Here is a 20,628-nt window from a genome sequence, read left to right on the forward strand (position 1 = left end):
ACTTAGATTGGGTCCCAAATCTATCCAATTTCAATAATTGATCCCTAATAATAAGATCTACTACATGCATCACGCATATTGGATTTCAGCTGCGAACAGACTTTTGATTTAGAATTTGGGTCCCAAATTCTTTATGAGTAGTACTATCAAGGCCTATCAACGTTCTACCGTATGTTGGGAAAAATAATTACCTTTTGTGATTAAACCAATAATCTAAATGCAGTAAAATCAGAATGCAAAACCTTGGAAACGCACCGAAGAACATAAAATTTGTGATCAAGGCGAGTGTGAACACGCATATTGGATTTCAGCTCTTGGCTTGGACCCTTCCATGCTCTCATTTCTCTGTCAATTACTAATCATTTGTGTCCCCCAACCCAAACATACAACGAATGATCAATCGTTCACCTCATAGGAATTCTAGAAAAAAAAGAAAAAGAAAGCACGTTCTTGAAAATTTAATTTGACCGGACATCAATAAGCAGTTAAATAATTATGTTTGGTAGATAAAATGAATAATCTACTTTTAAAATGATACTTGTCGTCCGTGTCACTAAACTATAGCACTGTACTACAATTTTTTCACTTGCTTAATTACCGGATGTTCGAGTAAGTTGACATTTTTCTTTGATAGATATGTAAGATGAATTGTCCTGATAATCATTCATTATTATGCGATCTTGATAGGCCCTGCAAATAATACTACGTAATTCAGAGGGGTATGGAGAGATCGATTATTCAGTGCTAGCTTTAAGAGAGCATTGGTCATCTTAATTTCTAACCAGATCATGCATTAATTGAACCCTAGTACTTGGAGATGGGACTTACAAACTCTTAATCACATAATTTTTCAAAACGTCGTATGCTCTGACTCTCAATCATCGCATTGCGCTCGCTTTTTTAATTCTCCCGCTCTCGCAAATTTTAATAGTAATAGTTTAGAATTTATTTAAAAAACGTTTTCACTCTCGATCTCCTATTCACGCAGTATCAGCTGCACACGAATTAGGGCCTACTTGCTGTCATTTACTCATATTATCATCTTAGGATTCTTTTTCTTTTTTTTTCTCGCGCCCCCCCCCCCCGGTACAGCCCGGTACAGATAATACAAGGTCCTTTTTTGTTTCTGGGGGACTGGGGGTTGTGCACTCGTACCTAACGCAAGGCAACAAATTAGCTAGGGACCCCTGCATTTTTATTAACTAGTACTACTACCAAAGAGAGGAAACAGTGGCTCCGTCCCATGCCAAATTGCCAATTATACCCCCCCAATACAAAGTACACTCCCATCTACCAAACGTACCTACCAAAAACAAGGTGAAATGAAATTCTACTTCCTCCCTTTGTCTTACGTTGCTCTCTACGCATCCTCGAATTGGAAATTTTGGCAATTCGAAAAAGAATTCCCCAATGGTGTCTATCAGTAAATATCTGAGAGGCCTGTAGAAAGGTTCATTTTTAGACCTCATTAAAGGGTGCTTCGATCAGACAGATTATTAAAATATAAATGTCTCTGTAGTCGGTCGATACACGTGTGGTGGTCTCATAATGTCAGTGTTCGAACCTGAATCCACCGTGCTTAACTTAAGCAACAAATTAACTAGCAATATTTCCCCTTCCCTTTACAGGAAGCCTTAATTTCCAATCTCTGACCATATTACCCGTTCCACAGCCGCAATTAACTGCAATTAATATACTCGATCGGCCCATAGATCACCGTCAACGAATATACTAGTATATTGAATGTTTAATGTACCAATAAATTTACACACAAACACGAGGTGATCTAGATCATAGATTACTCTAATATCGCTTGTAGTTCCCACTTCATCACAGTTAACCTCCGTTATACACCTGTGTGTATGAATAACTTCGTCAGTTTCGATGAAGGGGTACTACATTTTACGGATTTCTAAGTGCATTTTTTTGGTGTTCCAAGCTAGCAAGTGGAAGTGTCAGCTCAATGATAAGTACTCCTATGTATTTCCATGCACAAAACGTAAGTATAATTCTCGCTAACTACAACTAACACTTTTTTCCCGTCAAAAAATGATTTTTCTTATAGAGCCGAAGGTAAAAAAAAAAAAAACTAGCAATGTTATTGTTCCGATTTGGTGTGGACGTAATTTCAAATCCAAACATTCGATTTAAACACCTCATTTCTCGCTATAAATCAAATGATTTGATGTGACAAATTTGAGAAAACTTAAGTTGCTTATCAAATTTGTCTCAAAAAGTGATTCACGAGTTGCTTGACAATGGAAAATAGGATGACAAACTTTGATTTTGTCAAAAAATTCTGCAAAATTATACTCCCTTCTCCATTCCAAATTGTTTGTCCAATTCCAAATTGTTTGTCCAATTTTGGAAACCCAACTTTTCAGGGAACACAATGATCGCACCTAGAAATATTCGGGCTTTCCGTTATTTACCCTTCAACTTCTTCGGGAAGTTACTCTACATTAAAAAAGCAGGGGCAAAAAGGGCATATAACTCATCCAAAATTCAAATGGACACAATTTGGAACATGCAGATAAGATAAAAGTGGGGAATTTGCCTAAACTGGCAAATCTGTCAATGAGCTAAAATGCTATATATTCTAGTGGAAAGAATATTGCCCAGTAATTAATTAATTACTGTACTTGTAGTTGAGAGGAGAAATGCCAAACAGGTCACTACCATTATTATTTGAGATATAACTAATTACTCCGTAATTGGGACTAGAGAAGTAACCCCGAGGCGAGGAGAAAGGTTTTGAAATTAACAAAAAAAAAGGATTAATTAATTAACTACTGGAGTACAAAGCAAAAAGACAAAACTAACGGCCATTAGCAAGCGGACTGACGGCAGTCTCCTTGCACGGGCTCGGCGGCACGCTACTCCTTCCCGAGGCAACAAGTCGTTGCACGAAGTTCCCAATTCTCTCTCCGTTGGTCTCCGTCATCAACCGTTTCCCGCCAAACGGTAACGACTCCACGCCTTTCTCCGTCAACACACCCTGGGCCTGGCTGCTCTCTTCGACTTTCCCCGCAGCGTAACTGTTTGCCTGCACATTTAACGCCGTCAATCAGTTGCCTTTACCATAAGATGGGACTATTAGTTCTATTTCTGTTACTATCTAATTAGCTTAGGAGTAATTGTTCAATAGCCCGGAAATACCGGCACGTGGTATTCCAGACCACTTTACAAACGCACGTTCTTATGAGGCTATGCACTTAGTGGTAAACTCACAGAAATATGTGGTTGTAAAGTGATCCGGGACTCTTGACTATCATACAATTTCACCTGGCTTAGGGATGTTCTTTCTACATTTTTGTTCGGGTAATTTATTTGTTACTATTATTTTTGACAACTTTTAATTTAGCATTTTCATTGTTATTTTTGAATTAACAATTCGTCTTAGATGTAAGAAATAAAAAAACAACTGCAAATTTCATATGGGATGACATTAAAAACATAAGCAACAGCTGTTTTATATTTACTTTGTCTATAATTAACTTTATTTTTCTATTGATTCGTACAATTTTATTTTTTAAACTCTTTTCGCTGAGATGAACAGAAAATCTAAAAAAAATTAACGCGAATTTAGTAAAACTTCCTAAAAAGACAAAATTAACACTGAAACAAAAATTTAGGAAGAGTAAGGCCTCATTAAAAGCTTAAACAGTGAATTAAGAAAGGTACCATTGATTATCAAAAAAATTAAGTAGGGTATTATAGATGAGATATAATTACCTGAATTCTAACGTAGTCTGCATGATTCCAGCAGAAGGCGTTTCCCAGCATTTGGTCGACGGTTTCGGAGACGCCGTCAAGGACAATGTCCACGACCGAAGACGTCGAGCAATAGCCGCTACGACGGAGTTTGACGTTAGCAGGACTGCTTAACGGGCCGTTACCCAAAGAGAGGACTAGCAGGTCTTCAACGCCGTTAACGGAGGGGAAGTCACGTTTGTTGTGCAAGACGTGAGTGACGGCCGCGGCGGAGGGGTTGTTCATGACGAGGCCGCCGTCGACGGCCAAGCAGGAGGTTTTCCCGTCGACGGAGGCCAGTTCGAACGGCTTGAACAGGGACGGCGTCGCTGACGTGGCGCGGCACACCTTCCAGAGCTCGAAGTCGAAGCTCGGTGACTCGGACGCGTCAGCCCGGGAGAAGACGAACGGCGCTGAGCTGTTTAGGTCGAAGCAGGGGACAAGGAGAGGCTTACACGTGTCCTTCAACGTCAGCGCCGTTCCGTCGTCTCTCCTCAGCGCCTGTTTCAAAACCTTCTCCATGCTGGCGCCGGAGAACCTCTTTTCCCGGCGGAAAACGCCAACGTTCTTGACCTTGAACAGTTCCGCCTGTTTCTCGACGAAGAACTTAACGGCGTTTCGAGCCGTGTAGAGAGGACGGCCGTTCCCGTCGGCGGCAGTCAGCATTGCCGCGAAGAGAGCGCCGATTCCAGTTCCTGTTATCAGGACACTCTAGGATTTTCAGTTCAATTATTACAAATACAAACGCATAGGAGTAATGCTAGCAGATAATACTATTTAAAAAAAATTAAATCATGTCTATAACACAAAACTTCAGTGCATTTTTTTAATTTTGAACATAAAAGTGATCAAACAACAGCAGGGCCGGGCTTGCCTGTGATGATGTCGAAGAAATCGGCGATGGAGGAGTGAGGATCGCCGGTTCTAGCACGGATCTGGTCCTCGAGGTGAATGAGGGCGGCGCCGGCGACAATGCCGGTGGTCCCGCCGCCGTCGATGCTGAGAATCCGCGTCTTCTTGCTGGCGTCGCAGTGGTAGAGCCACTTCTGCTCGAGCTTTGAGAAGATCTCCAGCGTAACCTGACTGAGGTCCATGTCACTCTCGATCTCTAATAATCTAAGAAGAAATTAAAAGAATCACACCCAGTTTTTGAGAGAAACCGTGGGGAAGGATACAGGTCACTGGTCACGCTTTCTTTCTCAGAGGCATTAATGAAGTACTACCAATGGCTCTCTCTCTCTCTCTGCAAATCTCTCTCTCTCTCTCTCTCTCTCTCTCTCTCTCTCTTGCAGTCGGTGGTGGCTGAGTTTAAATAGGAAAGGGAGGAGTGGAGTGTAAAGGGAGGTTTCGGGGTAGTTACGTAGTATATAGGGGCAGAATCTTTTGTTTTAGTTTAATTGTCGCTAGCTCCATTGGAGTAGATCTCTGCTGTTGAAATTTATATACTCTACTCAGTATTTTCCTTTGCTACACTCTGTACCGGTAACTGCGGTAGCACTTTGTTTTTTACCATTTCGTTGTTTCTGATTTTACAAGCAGTATTTTTCTTGGAGTACCATATCTACCGAGTAGTATTTCATTTTCTATCTTTGTCACTTTTGCGAGGGAGTGTTGCTCCGCTATACCACACTATTATCTGTATGTCGTAATCGAAGCTAAAGTCCCCACCACATGCAAGTGTTGAAATTTGGTATGGACTGGTATTGAACAGTACGATGGTACAAAACGATATTTGAGCTGGAACGAAATTAAAAGTGTAGAGTACCGAATTTAGTTAACTTTGCTTGAACCAACCTCGGTGGTCTACGGAGTATGATTATTACTTCTACTAGTGTTTTACACTGGTTTTGGATAAAAAAGTAAACTTTACTTTTTTGTCTTTATTCAAAAAATTTACATTTGTTAGTTTTGCATTAAATTTTTATCAAATTTTTTATTTGGCTTGACGAGAGGAACCGAAAAAATTTACTCCATAAATTATGATTGAAGCTCATATTATTTTGAATAAAAACAAAAATAAATCAGCAAGAAAGATAATTGTTCTTTTTTCTTATTTTCATCTTGTTTCAAAAAATTATGAGTTTCGATCATACTTTCTTACTTTTTTTATTACTTTTGTCGAGACAAATCAATAATTCACAAAAATTTGACGCAAAGTTAACAAATGAGAAATTTTTTCCATATAAGACAAACAAAAAATTCAATCTTAATTTTTTTTATCAAAAACAGCTAACGGACAAATAAGAATTTGGTAGTAAAAGGTATGGAAGTGGGCCGAATTTTCATTCGGGGCGGAAAAAAAAAAAAACCTGGTCCTGCCAAACTGGTCCTAACGGCTCTTGGAGTCTTAAAGACGTTTCCTAAGGTGAAAACGCTACCTGGTAATCTTAAGTTTGGCTAATGTGGGTTAATGTGATAAACTTGGGATGCTGAAATAATAAAGTTATTGTGAAGGCTTATCCACAAGACCCAAAATTAGCAGTAGAAGGCAGATCCAATACATGAGACTTCTGCCATTGCGAGATCTGGAGAAGGATTGACGTACGCAATTTTACCCCTACGAGCAGAGAGGTTGTTTCCACGACTAGAACCCGTGACCTTCAGGTTACAATGGAGCAACTTTCCCGTTGCGCCAGGCTCACCCTTCACCCAACATTAGCTGTGAAAAATAAACACGATAAACCATCTATTGTATGTGGAAAATGTGGCAACAGTTTTTTTTTGGTAAGTAAATGTGGCAACAGTTACATGAAGGAAACCCTCTATCGGAGAGTTGGTGATGATTATTCGGGTGAAAATAATTGATTGATTGATGCATCTGTGAATCAGCATGTCTCAAAACTAAAGCAAGCTTCTAACCCTCAGAAATGACTGGGGAAAAGGGGCTTATAGCTTCAAAGAGCTTATGAAATGGGTTTTGTTGAAGTAAGAGAAGTTAGCTTTAGCAAGTTCATCCGTTAGTGCCAAAATGCAAGGCCAAAGTTATTATTTAAGTAGCTTACTACAATGTCAAAATGCTAAAAAGTAGCATGATGTGCTAAATTAGATGACAAATTTGACACCAAAGAATGACATTGTCAAAATTTGGCCTGCTATCATGTTTGGCAAGAGGATGGAGAGGGCTTTGCCGTTCTCGATGCCAAATTTTGGCTTTGGCACAAGGGCGGACTTGCTCTCTGAAGCAGTCCATTCATTTTCAGTTTAACATGCTGTTAAGAGGTTTTTTTCCCACATTGTTCCGCAATCCTTCTTGGTGAATCTGTACCTACCACTGAACTGAACTGTACTGTATATCTCTCCATGGTCCCTATCTCACAAGAGCATCACATCCATAAGAATCAAATGGTAAAACCTTCCTAGGCTTCACGAAAAGTAGTTGAATCTGATTCTGTTCACAAAATTTACGAATGAATCCAGTGTCTAGGATCAAAAATTGATACCCAACATGACAATGATGGATTTGTAAACATTTCACGATGCTTACATTTTATATGGGTAGACGTTCGTTTCGCTAATTCTGGGTGAAAGCAAACTTCAGAAAGTTAGCTAAAGTTTGCCAGTTGGTGTCATTTTCTCACAATGCTTGAAGAAGTTATAGAGGTCTATTACCAGACAATTCAGGTATTTTTTTGCAGAACCAAGTTTCATATGTGAAAATGACACCATTTGAATTAAGACAGGTTCCGAGAAAAAATAAAATAAAATAAATACAGGTTAACAATCCAATTAAAAACATCACATCCAGCAGTTTAGACAGGTAAATAAAACAATGAGTGCTTGTTCACAATCAAAAACCAAGGCCTCAACCTTTCATTACCTAATTCTAAAAATGAAATCAACTGCACTATAAAAATAGACTATAACCTTTCTTTTTCTTTTTTCTTTTTTTCTTCTTTTAGGTGTCCGGGCCAGTTTAGGTGCACCTTGACTATTCTACTCCTTGGTTCGGTCAAAGGCATGCCATCCATGCCAGGACTAGAGGATTCACAAGAGATTTCTAAATCTCTTGCAGCCTGACCCCAGAGCTTGCCAAGGTTTGGAGCTCAAGAGCTCATCCCTATTGCCACTTGAGCTCCCTTGAGGTTGACCTTTCTTTAATTTACACACCAAGAACACACCAGAAACAGATAGTAAGACGTATCTCTAATAGGTCTAAGATCTGTTTTGATTTCTTAAGTTACCATATCTTCGGGAAACCCCTGCATCAGATAGGGTATCCCACACCTGCAAATGAAGGCAAAAGCAACTAGTCACTTCTGTTGCATGGGGCTTCCACACACACACACACACAGAGACGCAAAACCATGAGGCACAAGATGTTACTCACTTCCAGTCTCCCCTTGGAGCCTCCTATGGCCAGCAAAAAGGGGCTATCCTCTGAGAACGAAATGGAAAATACAGCTCCCTGACAACAATGTATAAAGCACCTCAGATTTTCTACCAAACATGAATGGTAATCTTATTATATCGCAGTTGTACATTTAAAGAAAACAAAAAACTACATACGGCTCTCGGATTGTAAGATGCAACACATGATGGCTGGTTGTCTGACAAATCCCAGAGTTTAACCTGCAGCAATCAAGAGTAGTCAGTGAAGAAACCACAAATCACACAAATTTGTGGCTATGGAGGCCGACTGAAATGTATAGGTGAAAAGATTACCATTTTGTCAGTGGATCCCGTTGCGAGAAGCTACGACAAACAGTAGGACAAAGAGTTACAACAGCAATACAGTTAAGTCGAGCATTAAAGACATATCTATAGAGAGAGGAGAGACGTGTACATTTGGCGCCAACGGATTATAGGAGATTGTGCAAACTGCTTTATCATGTGCATGAAGGGTGAAACTGGGCTTTGAGTCCGAAGATTGATCAGACTTAGCAGCTCTGATATCAAAACCACTAACTGTACCATTTTCAAGACTGACCTAAAACACAATTATTTGGCAATATTTTGTTATAAGAGGACTCCAAAAAACCCGCACCACATAGAGCCTGCCACTGCCATACAAAAACCCTTGTGCCATCAATCGGGGACAAGAAGTTGAACATAGCTTGAGGAAGACAGAGGATAAACATACCACAAATGAGTGCTCAGTGTGTGGATCCCAAGCCACGCTTTCAACATCAGCTGAAACTGACCACTTGAATCCTGTATGAGATGGTATCCTTCCATCCTTCTGCAGTAATAAACACAAATCTAATCAAACTAGTGCCAAGGTAATATAGATAACAATGATACTTCCAATTCATAGATCATATTGATAATAACTACCACAAGCCACCCACAATGCTATTACAATGTAATGCAGATAGATGAATGCAAGTCATCAATATCAATATCCATTACAAAATCAGATTACCAGGACCACTGTATGATCGAAGGATCCACTAAGTAAAACTTGTGGCACGTGATGATTCCATGCAACAGCTTGAACCTGAAACCAAATTATGGGAAGGTGAGTGCACTTCTACTTTTTTATTTGACACGGTGAGCAAGGTGCTACAAACACATATAATAAATGTAGTCAAAACCGAAAAGAACATAAGTGTTGAGTAAATGCGTCTTGAACACTCATTTATAAGCATGAGATAAGACGCAATAGGAGGACTAAGAAGATAAATACATTTATCATGCATTCTACATTATATAAGGGAGACAAACACATAGGGAGATTACGGTGCAACACTTGCCTTGTCTGTATGGTGCGCCATGGTAATATCACATTTTCCAGTTGCCACATCCCAAATCTTGACTAGTTTGTCTGCACTAGCACTGGCAAGTATATTCCTGTACATGGATTGTAGTTCATAACAAATAACTTGTGCTGAAGTTTAGTACCAATATACCATTTAACGAATCAAACAAAAGAGAGGAAACTTCCCCAGACCTGTACTCCTTGTTCCAAGCAAGACCAAGCACTGCATCAGTGTGGCTGTCCTCCTTGTACTTGATTGATTTCTAACACAAAGCGATTACCCATAATAAGTAGTAGCAGAAGAGAGTGGAATCATTGTGATGCAGATCACAAGGAGGTCAACAAAATGCTTGGTTTCAAATAGAACTTCTTCTGCCCCATTGGGTTACATAATCAACAATTTACACTTACAAAAGGTCTTATTAACAGTCACCTAGGCGAGATATTCATTTGGTGTGATGTAAATTTTATAGTGATCACAGAGTTCCAGGTATTTTCCTAATTTCAAAAATTTCAAACGGAGGTTGTGAGTTATCATGGGGCCATGAGCAAGACTGCAGAATATCTTAAGCAGCCTCAATTTAAAATGCAATAAACGGGGGCTAAATTCACCACCTCACCTTCTTTCCTCCTTTCTTCTTCTTCTTCTTTTCAACAATACCACCTAACACCACTGATGGTTGGACTTCATCCATCTGATAACAGCAACAATGATAGAAGTATTACCCCTAGTATACACTATAAGTTGGCACTACATGCTACAAAGATTGAGGTCCATAATTCACATACAATGTCTAGGTCCCATATTTCAATGGATGGTTCCATTGAACCTACAGCTATGAAGTTACCTGCCAAAAGGAAGAAAATAATTTGAACATATACACAGGGAAAATAAAAACAATGACCAGTAAAGTTCCAAAAAAAAGGGCAACCTGGGTGCCTGAGCCTCCTGCTAGAGCAGGACTTTGGCAGGGCAAGATGTGTGCAGGCTTACCCATTTTTTGCAAAAGTTTTTGTCAAAAAGTGGCAGAGAATGGATTAATTCCGACTCATGGGAAATCAATAACACTGTTCTTACTCTCTTTCACTCTCGGAGTAACCACAAAGCCAAATTGTTGCAATGGCAGCATACAATGTTAGATCACTAAGGAAAGGAAACAGAACATGTGAACTGGTGAAGGGACACATTTCCCAAAAAACAACTGTTCAAGTATATGTTACCTTTTTCTCCACCTTTAATTGGGCAGTCGAGCCATGCTAAGCAGAGGGGAAAAGCTGGAATGATGATATCGTGGTGAACGTACATGTTCGAATCACCACCAGCCGGGTCCTCATAGATCCAAACCTGTTTGTAACATTAAATACACCAATTGACTGACAAGCTAAGATAAGAGAGAAGTGGGAGGAATAACACACTATTGTCTAGCGAGGAATAGCAAGTATTACATGCCTCTAGATGACTGACTTCATCCTCGTTACGTGCACATATTAACACAGCATCCTCAGCCTTTATGATCACGTCCTCAAGCTCTTCAGAGTCATAATCCTAACACCAACAACAAATCAGCCCCCAACTTAAAATACAATAACAAAACAAAAAAGAAGCAGCAAAGAACAAGAGAAAATGAATTCAATACTCGCACCATAACCCAAAGAAGTAACAAAATCCAAACTTTGTCAAACTTACAGCCTGACCCTGCAGATATGGGTCCATGTCGTTACTAGGATAATATGTGCCCCCAATCCCCGCACCAAAAATATCAATACCTGCAGCAATCTTGCTTGATTAAAAACCCATTCAAACATTTTTTGCATGGAAAAGACCAATGCCATCGTTACAATCAGTTTAGTTCCAGTTCACATTTCCTTAAACCTATGAGCTAGCCATAGAACTGACAAAACAATAACAAATGCTTCAAGGTTAATCCAGGTCTCAAGGAATGCAAAATCTAGGCAAGCAGTATGCCCAAATTCAATTATCATAGATGAAATCAAGGGAGGGATATACCGTCATCCTCGTCATCGTAATCTTCCATGTTCAGCTCCTGTAAACCATCAGTAATGTCCTGAAAATTGGAACTTGAAGTGGTACTTTTTGAAGCTTTTCCAAGTGCATCTGCAGCAGCTAACGCTTGGGAAACTTCTTCACCCTTTTTAGCAGCTTCGGCATCCATACCTTCATCTTGCTCCTCATTTTCACTCTCCTCACTGTAAACCCCAACAGAAATTACACTTACTGTAATCTACACAAATCTCAAGTTACCAAAAATCTAATTCTCATACAAATATTTCTTTTCGGGTTTGTGAAGCCTGATTGATCTAATTTGCGCTTTGCTAACAGGGGTATTTACGTATTACAATAATTGATGGTGTAAAACCCTAGCTTATAAATACATATTAAACGCAGCCGATGTACTACGAGTAACTTGCACTGAATTGTTCGTTCGATATTATAGTGAAAACTGGTGCGAATCAACTACAGTTGGCAACCATGTAAAAATCTTAGTGTCTTGCGTTTCTTTGCTTAATTGTTCTTTGCACGTTAGCGTGCTTGTTGGTTTGGCCAATTTCTCGACGTCTCTCTCTTCTCCAAGAAATGACAACCACCCATCCTTTATTTCCATATATCTGATCACACATTAACAAGAATATTCAGCTAAATTGCAAGCCATGTGAGCGTGAATTTTTTTACCTTTTCTCTAAATTACTCTTGAGAATCTCTTCAACCTCGTCTTTGGAAGGAGGATCAGCCACATCTGGGACAGACTTTGAAACCCCTTTCGGGACCCAAGAAACCGCTGCTATCATTCTTCTGGCTGAAGTTCTATCCAAGGGCTCGAAAAGAATCGATTAAATGCGAATATAAAACAAGAGGGAAGGGTTTTGTTTCTACTATATATGATTCGAATATCTTTCACAGACTGCTTGGAAATTGCTTAAACCCTAAAACGCCGACGACAACAACGTCGGTTTGGGCCGTGTGATTATCTGTGTTCAAAGAGGCACCGAGTTTCCACCTTCAAGTCCAGCCCAATTGAAACAAACCAACAATATGGTGCAGGCCGACCCATATTTCAAACACCCTTAATAGGATCTTAATTTCGGTTCCGATATAAGTGCGTTAAGGTCCTTTACAGATAGTAGTATGGTGCGATGGGTTAACACTCTCTGTCGGAGGTGATAAGGTACCGTGCATGCACTTCTTTTTTAGCACAAAAAAAAAAAAAGGTTATTGAAAGAGAGCTATGTTACCGGAAACACCAAGGGCAAGAGACCTATTCCACCAATTCATTAAAGCCAACCCACATAGTATTCAAATCATGATCATCCGATGAAGGTCACCATAGTATTTATTGTATCGGGAGAGTCGTGCTATGGTGGAAGGATAAGTTAAACATATTACTGATAATATCAATGAACAATGAGTACGGTTACAAAAAAAAAAAAAAAAACAATGAGTTGTATGGAGTAGACATAAAGTTGGTGTAATGTGGATGGTGATCACACGCATAATGAGTTTAGAATTTGCTCGGGAATTAGATTAAAGGGGTTTTTTTTTTTTGCCCACTATGTTTGACTCCTCAAACAATTCATTTTACCTTCTTAATTTGTTTAATTTTTTTCATCTCACAATTTACTTCAATCTTTCTGTCTTTTTTTTTTAAAAAAAAAAAGAGAGAGGAAAACTTTGCATTTAGCGGATAATATATATATTTTGTACTATTTCTCTCCCTTGTTTAATTATCTTATCCTCTTTTCCTCCTCTTCCAAAACTTCCAAACACAGCATTCGCCATTATTCTAATAAGTTTTACTTTCTGGATATCCTCTTTTCCTCCTGTTCCAAAACTTTCAAACACAGCATTTGCTATTATTTTTTATTCTAATAAGTTTTGCTTTCTGGATACTTTTCAAACCAATTTTTTGAGTATATAACATTGTTTTTACACGTTTTATCATAGAAATTTACATTGTATCACCAGTTCATAGATTTACTACTTTTGATTATGGAACAATAGAGAGAGAGAGAAAAAAACAAAAAACAAAAAGGAGCATTTCTATTTCGCATCAGATTTTTCTCGATAGAATAAAATCTTGACTTCATTTCGAGTCTATCATGCATATCATAGTAAATGACTCATTCCGGATTTTATTTTATTTGCTTTTGTATCAATTTCATTTCTAGCATCCTCATCTCATATCCTTTGAAAAGAGCCAAGGGTCAAGCAAGTTGGTGGTCAACAATTGTTCCATACTCCATTTGGTTGGTGAATTTGTTTCCCAACAATTGATTAAGGTTTAATTATTAGAGTCAGGCCGTAAAAAAATAATTTCTCGTGAATTCTCCCTAGTTCCAGCGTAGATAGTTTGCCTTTGACCGGACCGAGAGAGGATTAGTTGAGATGCGCATAAACTGACCCAGATACCTTTGAGCGTCGGGAAAAAAAAATCGTGCAATACGGCAGATTTTCATGCATGTTGCAAATTTTCTCATAAGCTTTTCGAATTGACATTCGTTCTAGATTTGGTACTTTCCAAAGGGAAAGAGAATATATTCTGAATACAAATTGACATATTGAGGAAGTTTTGAATAATCCATGTACTATAAATAGAGAAGTTGAAACCCCAATCAAATGGCATCTTCTCATTGGAGCATTGAGTCAAGAGGGGAAGAGAGGTCTCACATGTAGACAAGAGGTTTGTTGAGTAGCCAAGGATGATTTGCCTGCTTCTACTCCTTAAGGGATCTGGAAATAATCAAACATTATTCACAACCCTTTGTTTGGTTTCAGGCAATCACCTTGGCTAAGTTGACAATCGCTTCTCTTTCATGTCAGACCCTTCTCTTCTTCCATTGCCAGTAATGCATGCTTGATATTGTCTTCAAGGATAGAGATATTGTCGAGTGTCCGTGTTGTGACAAATACAATGAGGCAATAATTCTCCGGTAAAATTCCAACAGAAGGTTGGTAAGGTACATGCAAAAAATCTAGATGCTCACGTGATGTTAGACTTCTAACAGCGTATACAACTAACTGCATTTACAAAACAATATGCATACTGCAACGGATGAGCTTTTCTTCGGTCGCAGAATCTCTTGCTGCCATAACATGTGACAGGTCTAGTGTCATTCTTGTACTATAAAACAAGACAATTAAGCGGTCTCATGTTTTACTTCTCCAGCTAACGTTGAATATACTTAGTAGGAACTATATGATTTTTATAGTCCAAAAACACCACCCGACCCCTAACCACATCCAAAATTACCAAGTCAGAAGTACTTGAAATAGCAACACTAAATTGGTTGAATTTAATAAATAAAAAGAACCAGAGAAGGAAGAGGAAATGCTAACAGCACCGTAGACAACTCCTCATTGATAACGAGGGAAACACACATAATGTTTCGATAAGAAGCTTAAATACTGATTCAAGAGAAATAGATGCATGAATAAGAAGCAAACCTCCACCATACTATATGAAGGAAAGAGTCGCATAGCACATTTCCGTAACAACACTCCAGAAGGATTCCCATCCCACATACGGTTTAAAATTACTCAATACTCTCTAACTGGCTAGGTAAATTCTTCAATGCCGAGTGGGAAGGGCAATTTCTCATTGGACATTATTCTGTAGGTTTTGAAGAACGAAATATCTACTGCTGGAATAGAGAAGCCAGGTTTCGCTCAATCTCTTCTTTAGCTTTTTGGTCAAATGGATCATCACCCATGTACAGATCTAAAATTGACCGACCGAGAAGTTTGCTCTGGATACTTCCCACCTCCTTTCCATCAACTACAATATCAACCAAACACAAAATTAATCTTGGGTGCAAAGACATCACCACAAAAAAGGATTTTTCACTGTTTTTCAGTATGAAATAATACCCTGCTTTGAGCTGAATCGTAACAATGCCTACAATTGGTACCAGTCACACAGGAAGAGTACAGTATTAGAACTCAGAAGCCTGTAATCCTTGATCAGGTTCCTTTTAACAGCTACATTTTAGAATTTTTAATTCCAGTTCGGCGTATCACAAATAGTTTCCCCTAATTAGCTTTGGAGACTTGTCAATACGGACACGAACAGAGTGATAACTGAGGAACAATAATGGCAATAACCAAAAGCGCTCAAGGAGTAATAAAGCTGGATAGAATCAATGAGTATCTCTATTATATCTGTTACACCAATTGGAAAACTACAAAAGCAGGTTTAGAAATAAGAAGTCTTACTTGTTGTGCGAACCACATTGCCCAGTTCCCTTGAAAGATCAATTATAGATCCCCGAGGAATCTTGTATTCATCTTTAAAAAATGAAGTGAACCTGTTGAGCAGGCTGTTAGGCCCAAAGCAATGACTATAAAACACTAGACAAACTACTTTACAATAACACATTCTATGAACCCCTATTCTTATTGTTTCTCATTTTAATTTATCAATAAGATTACACAGTTTCTATCACAAACTTCAAATAGAAACATCAAAATCAGCAAGGAAGAGGGCAAAGGCAGTTTTAAAAGCGATCAAAAAAGGCCATATACACAAACAAGAGCTGGGAGGGTATCATTTGGCGTGCTATATAAACAAGCATCAAAGTGAAGTGAAGCACCTAAAGGTCAACTTAACTCAACAAGCCTTAGTCCCGAATTCCTGGTTACATGGGGTCTGCTACTTGGATCCACTTGCTCTAGAGTCCCAATTGATTCTCACCAGTCACAACCATGTAAGGGTCCATGGTCCACTAAAATAGCCATCACAGCTACTAAAGAAGGGGAAAAAATGAATAGAACAATGATACCAAAAGCTTTCAAACATGAGAACTTTTCAAAACCATAACATCTCAAGACTTGAAAATTCAATGATGATATATTATCAGAAGTATATTCTCTATCCATAGCAACCAAGTAATGCTATACTCTGACAAAACGATGACTTACCTTTGAAGCAATTCTTTATTATCTGACGATTCTGACCCAGCAAACTTTTGTAGTCTGTTTCCAACAGATTCTTCGAAAGCACTACGTACAGAACGAATGCTTAATTTTCCATAAACTATTTCGAGTCTAACAGTCATGCAAACATCACTATTCTTAAGATCATCAATCAACTCCTTGTTATCCAGTTCCGCAGGAGATGCTTTTCCATATTTCTCACCAAGAACTTCCTTTATATCAACAGTATCAGCATAAACACCTGTACATTTACTTCCATTATCAAGGGAATCTCAAAATGATGTCAAATGTTCATCTACTTAAATACAAGTAATGCAGTAGGCTAGTAGCCATGTAACGGATATAAAATAATGCAGAATGATGACTGTGCACAATCCAAGTAAGCTACTGAAAAATGGCAAACAACAAGTGTTCAATAGAACATGAGTGCCTTATAACAACTGGTAGTAGGGGTATAGAATAGTTGCAGCTTGCACAAATGAGACCTGAACCCAGCATCACACCATCAAGGAAGCGCCTTCTCCACTTGGCAACCCCATGCCCCCAACATGAATGTCTTATGATGGGCTTAAATTGTCTAGGTTAAGCCCAAAAATAGTGTTTTAAGAGAAGCAAATGATTTGAAACTCCAAAATAAGGTTATCAAACATTTCATGGATATAAACTCATATAACACCTTTTCATTCTCATAATGTGAAAACCCTATTAGACACAAGTCTATTGATGATTCTCAGAAATGACCACCAATAATAAGGGGCCCCCGACAATCAACCATCAACTGGGCTATAAACTTCCCCTTGTAGTTCATTTCAATGCATGTTGGAAGACGCAACCTATAACTTCTAGGTTTGTTTGATAGCTGTGCCAAACTGTTTGGCATGAATTTATTTTCCTCTTATGGCCGATGACTTTAAAAATTCAATTTTGAGAAGCTCCATTTGTTCAGCTGCAACGAAAAGCAAACTGTATACTACCACCTAGGAGGAACAAAGATGTGTCACTTGGCTCGGTTACAGCCATTGATCATGCAATGGTGATCTCCATTCCATATATTGAAAATAGAGAGTCCAAGTCCCATCAATGGAAAAAAAATTACAGCAACATTTTAACTCACATTCCAACAAATTCATGGAATTAGAAACCGAACTGAATTCATCAAGCTGAATTCCAGAAACGTACGTAGGGCTGCAACGAACTGAGCTGCTCGGCTTGTTAAGGCTCGGCTCGACTAGTTTAGCAATCGAGCCGAGCTCGAGCTCGAGTTTTAGGCTCGTTTACACCCCCAACGTAGGTGATACCCAATTTCGCGCACAATGTGCATTCCAGTTCAGGTACATAATAAAATTCGAGATACTAATTTAATTGGCCCCGCTAGTAGACTGAGAGATTGATCCGACATTAGCAGAGTGCGCGTAGGTCGGCTTAGACACTCTGAGTCATAATAAAAACATTGGAGGTATTAATGTGACAAAGAAGCGGAAAAAGGAAGGAAAGGCGGTACCGAAAGCATAAACATCGATGTTTTTCAAGCCAAACACGCTCTTTCTCCGCACCCCAACTCCGAGAAGTCGCCGGGAATCTCCCAAAGCGGACGGAAACGAGACGCCGGTCTTCGGCTCGTTTACCGGCGTCGGATCCGCGGCTAGGGAGAGAGAGCCCCAGAGATGGGACGAGCGATTGGCGTTCCCGTTGGGCGATAAATTGGAAAGCAAGAAATTCAAGGCGTCTTGGAGAAACGGGGTGTTCGAGTATTGGGATGCGGCGGCGGCGGCGGCAACGGATACGCCGGCGGCGACGGTGAACGCCACGGTTGAGGCGGAGAGAGACTTGCGGGAGGGGACGTCGGGTCGGGCGGGCGGCTTTGGGGGCTGAGGAAGCCAGAAAGGAAAGCGCGGAGAAACCATAGTTGGTTTTTTCTCTGGGTGGAGTTTAGTGATGGAGTAAAATAGTCGTGGACTTGAGAGTAAATACAGGTTTTGGGGGCCTCACGTGATACGCATGTGTTTTGGAGATGTCTAATTTTTTTAAGGCCTATGGGGTATTTTGACATCTCTAATTTGACATCAACCGCTCTCTCTCTCCGACCCTTATGTCAAAAAATATAACTAAAGGAAAAGAAAAGAAAAACTCAAAAGGCTTTTGAAATTCAAACGGTCTTTCAATTTTGAAAAATGGCATGACAAGAAGAAGCTGTCAAAATTGGCATGGGGTGGGAGATGTCAAAATCAACTCAGTTTTGGCATGGTGAAAGCAGTTCTGTTGGATTGTTCATTGATGCCAAAACTAACCGTTGGAGATGCCACCCCAGCTTTGGCATCTCTTGTTGGAAATGCTCTTACCAGTCTACGGTCTTTTCTTATCGCCTATTTCGATTTTCGGTTCAATTTACTGGTTTTTCTTTTCACCCCTAGCTGTACGACGTCCTATTGGCTTATTTGCTTAAAATCTGGATAAACAGTGGTGGTTCCATCCCTCGTCTAGGTCCGATCTCAAGTTTTTCGAGATTCAAGGTTCATCCTAAAAATGAGGTCCTTACTAGACAATATTTACCATAAAAGAACATACAAACAAACAAATAGTCATACTATTTCATGGTTCATTCATTCATAACATTTTATGGTTCACACTATTTCCGAGGTTCAAGGGGTGTGTGTTGTTGTGGAAAAGGGTTTCTGATTAAGGGGAAGAAAAATGAGTAAAAATCGTCTTATTTTTTTTTTTTTGATCCGCAAAAATCGTCTTATTTTGATCGCTAAAGGGTTTTGTTTAGGGGACCCACCTGGCCACCCAATAAGCCACAAATGGGCCTACACAAAGTTATTGGGCTTAATGAATTAATTGATTTTGGGCCCTTATTGTGTATTGGACCAGTCAGATTAGGCTATCAAAAACTCCTACCCATCTTAACTCTAAAAATTATTAGGGGCCCTTTTTTAGGGGCCCTAGACCCTGGCTTCTTAGGCAACCCAAGGGCCAACCCTGTCTTTGTCAAGAATGGTCACTTGATTCAAGAGGTGTCACTTGATTCACTTCAACACCAAAAATTCGTTTTAAATTTATTTATAAAATACTTGTAGTTTTTTTAGGTTTATTTTAGTTTAACCCTTCTTGAATACCCTGCCCAAAAATATTGGAACACCCTGTCCAAAAATTAGTCCACAGATCAATCAATTATCAATGTATACATACAGCCCAAGATCAATCAATTATCAATGTATACATACAGTCCAAGTAATAGATACGTGTAAATTATTGTGCATATATATAGTTCTGATGTCGTGGATAAAAAACTTAAGTGGAGGCTCGTGATTTTAGGGTTGTGATTTACTTTACACTAGTATAAATAACGAAATACAATAATGAATTCCAAAAGTAAAACTAATGAAATCTCAGCCCTCAGATGGATTTTAGATCAGCTCCATAAAACTTGGAAAGTTCATAACAACGGTTCCACCTTGGCATCTTCTTTCTTTTTGAATTTTTTCTCAGCGGGTTATAATATGACTCTCTGGACCAAAAATGTAGTTTTCCCCCCCTTATAATTTGAACCAAAAGTATAGTTAAGGCAGTAAGTTTTCGGTCCAACGCTAATCACTTTTCAAGTTAAAAGACAACAATTATCAATTATTTTTACTTTTTTATATTGGCGGTGTAAAGAATTTATTCTCTTTTCAGACCCCGGTTGACAAAGGACGTTAAATGTAATGTACTTACTAAGTAGTATAAATCATGAATTAATCTAAACACAACAAAAGCGGCTAAATAAAATTAAACGGAGAGAATCCATTTAACTGAGACAAAAACTGTTAACAATTTACACTTAAACTGTCATGTCCAAGTGCTCCTGGAACACGGCTACATAGTGGTCCAAGCAGGGATGGATAGAAAGGGGGCCACGCGGGGCACGTGCTCCCATTCGAAATTAATTTTTTTATATATATTTTGTTTAAATTATCATAATTATGAAAGTGTGCCAATATGTAGACATACACACTTGCATATATTTAAAAAATACACATAGAATTAGTTTTATGCTTGAATGTCATTATATAGTGCATTTATATTTGTTGTTTGATGAGCTGTTTGTCTATTTTGAGCTATTATTTCTTGATTCTCTTTATTTTTAACCGTCTGGGAGAAATATTTTACAGTAAAGTCATTAACAAAACTAGTTCAATCATTCTAAAACTTGTCAATGTTCATTTAAAACATATATTTTAAAATTTTT

The 20,628-nt window shown here is 38.9% G+C and overlaps 3 protein-coding genes and 2 long non-coding RNA genes across 5 annotated transcripts; 2 read left to right on the top strand and 3 right to left on the bottom strand.

The window, feature by feature from the left end:
* Window positions 1-2,661: 2,661 nt before the first annotated feature.
* Window positions 2,662-5,088, bottom strand: LOC131312597 (probable inactive patatin-like protein 9). The gene is made up of 3 exons (XM_058340476.1): window positions 4,628-5,088; window positions 3,736-4,448; window positions 2,662-3,046 (listed from the first exon to the last, which is right to left on the bottom strand). Exons 1-3 carry the CDS (start codon window positions 4,845-4,847, stop codon window positions 2,819-2,821), a joined length of 1,161 nt encoding a protein of 386 aa, XP_058196459.1. The 5' UTR covers window positions 4,848-5,088; the 3' UTR covers window positions 2,662-2,818.
* A 2,167-nt stretch (window positions 5,089-7,255) lies between these two features.
* LOC131312600 (uncharacterized) lies at window positions 7,256-7,934 on the top strand. The gene is made up of 2 exons (XR_009195922.1): window positions 7,256-7,433; window positions 7,467-7,934. It is a non-coding gene; the product is annotated as an uncharacterized LOC131312600 (long non-coding RNA).
* LOC131312596 (uncharacterized WD repeat-containing protein C17D11.16-like) lies at window positions 7,440-12,417 on the bottom strand. Its single transcript, XM_058340475.1, has 16 exons — window positions 12,144-12,417; window positions 11,460-11,659; window positions 11,139-11,218; window positions 10,908-10,997; window positions 10,673-10,802; window positions 10,241-10,299; window positions 10,072-10,146; window positions 9,644-9,714; window positions 9,447-9,543; window positions 9,116-9,190; window positions 8,834-8,932; window positions 8,537-8,680; window positions 8,416-8,445; window positions 8,260-8,322; window positions 8,081-8,158; window positions 7,440-7,977 (listed from the first exon to the last, which is right to left on the bottom strand). The coding sequence occupies exons 1-16, from the start codon at window positions 12,257-12,259 to the stop codon at window positions 7,906-7,908; spliced, it is 1,479 nt and encodes a 492-aa protein (XP_058196458.1). The 5' UTR covers window positions 12,260-12,417; the 3' UTR covers window positions 7,440-7,905.
* Window positions 10,667-11,055, top strand: LOC131312599 (uncharacterized). Its single transcript, XR_009195921.1, has 2 exons — window positions 10,667-10,802; window positions 10,908-11,055. It is a non-coding gene; the product is annotated as an uncharacterized LOC131312599 (long non-coding RNA).
* Window positions 12,418-14,787: 2,370 nt separating the features above from the next.
* On the bottom strand, window positions 14,788-18,352 carry LOC131312598 (fatty-acid-binding protein 1). Its single transcript, XM_058340477.1, has 4 exons — window positions 17,902-18,352; window positions 16,386-16,641; window positions 15,681-15,784; window positions 14,788-15,243 (listed from the first exon to the last, which is right to left on the bottom strand). The coding sequence occupies exons 1-4, from the start codon at window positions 18,302-18,304 to the stop codon at window positions 15,104-15,106; spliced, it is 903 nt and encodes a 300-aa protein (XP_058196460.1). The 5' UTR covers window positions 18,305-18,352; the 3' UTR covers window positions 14,788-15,103.
* Window positions 18,353-20,628: the final 2,276 nt, after the last annotated feature.

The sequence above is a fragment of the Rhododendron vialii genome, chromosome 13a, assembly GCF_030253575.1.
Source record: "Rhododendron vialii isolate Sample 1 chromosome 13a, ASM3025357v1".
NCBI classification, from domain to species: domain Eukaryota; kingdom Viridiplantae; phylum Streptophyta; class Magnoliopsida; order Ericales; family Ericaceae; genus Rhododendron; species Rhododendron vialii.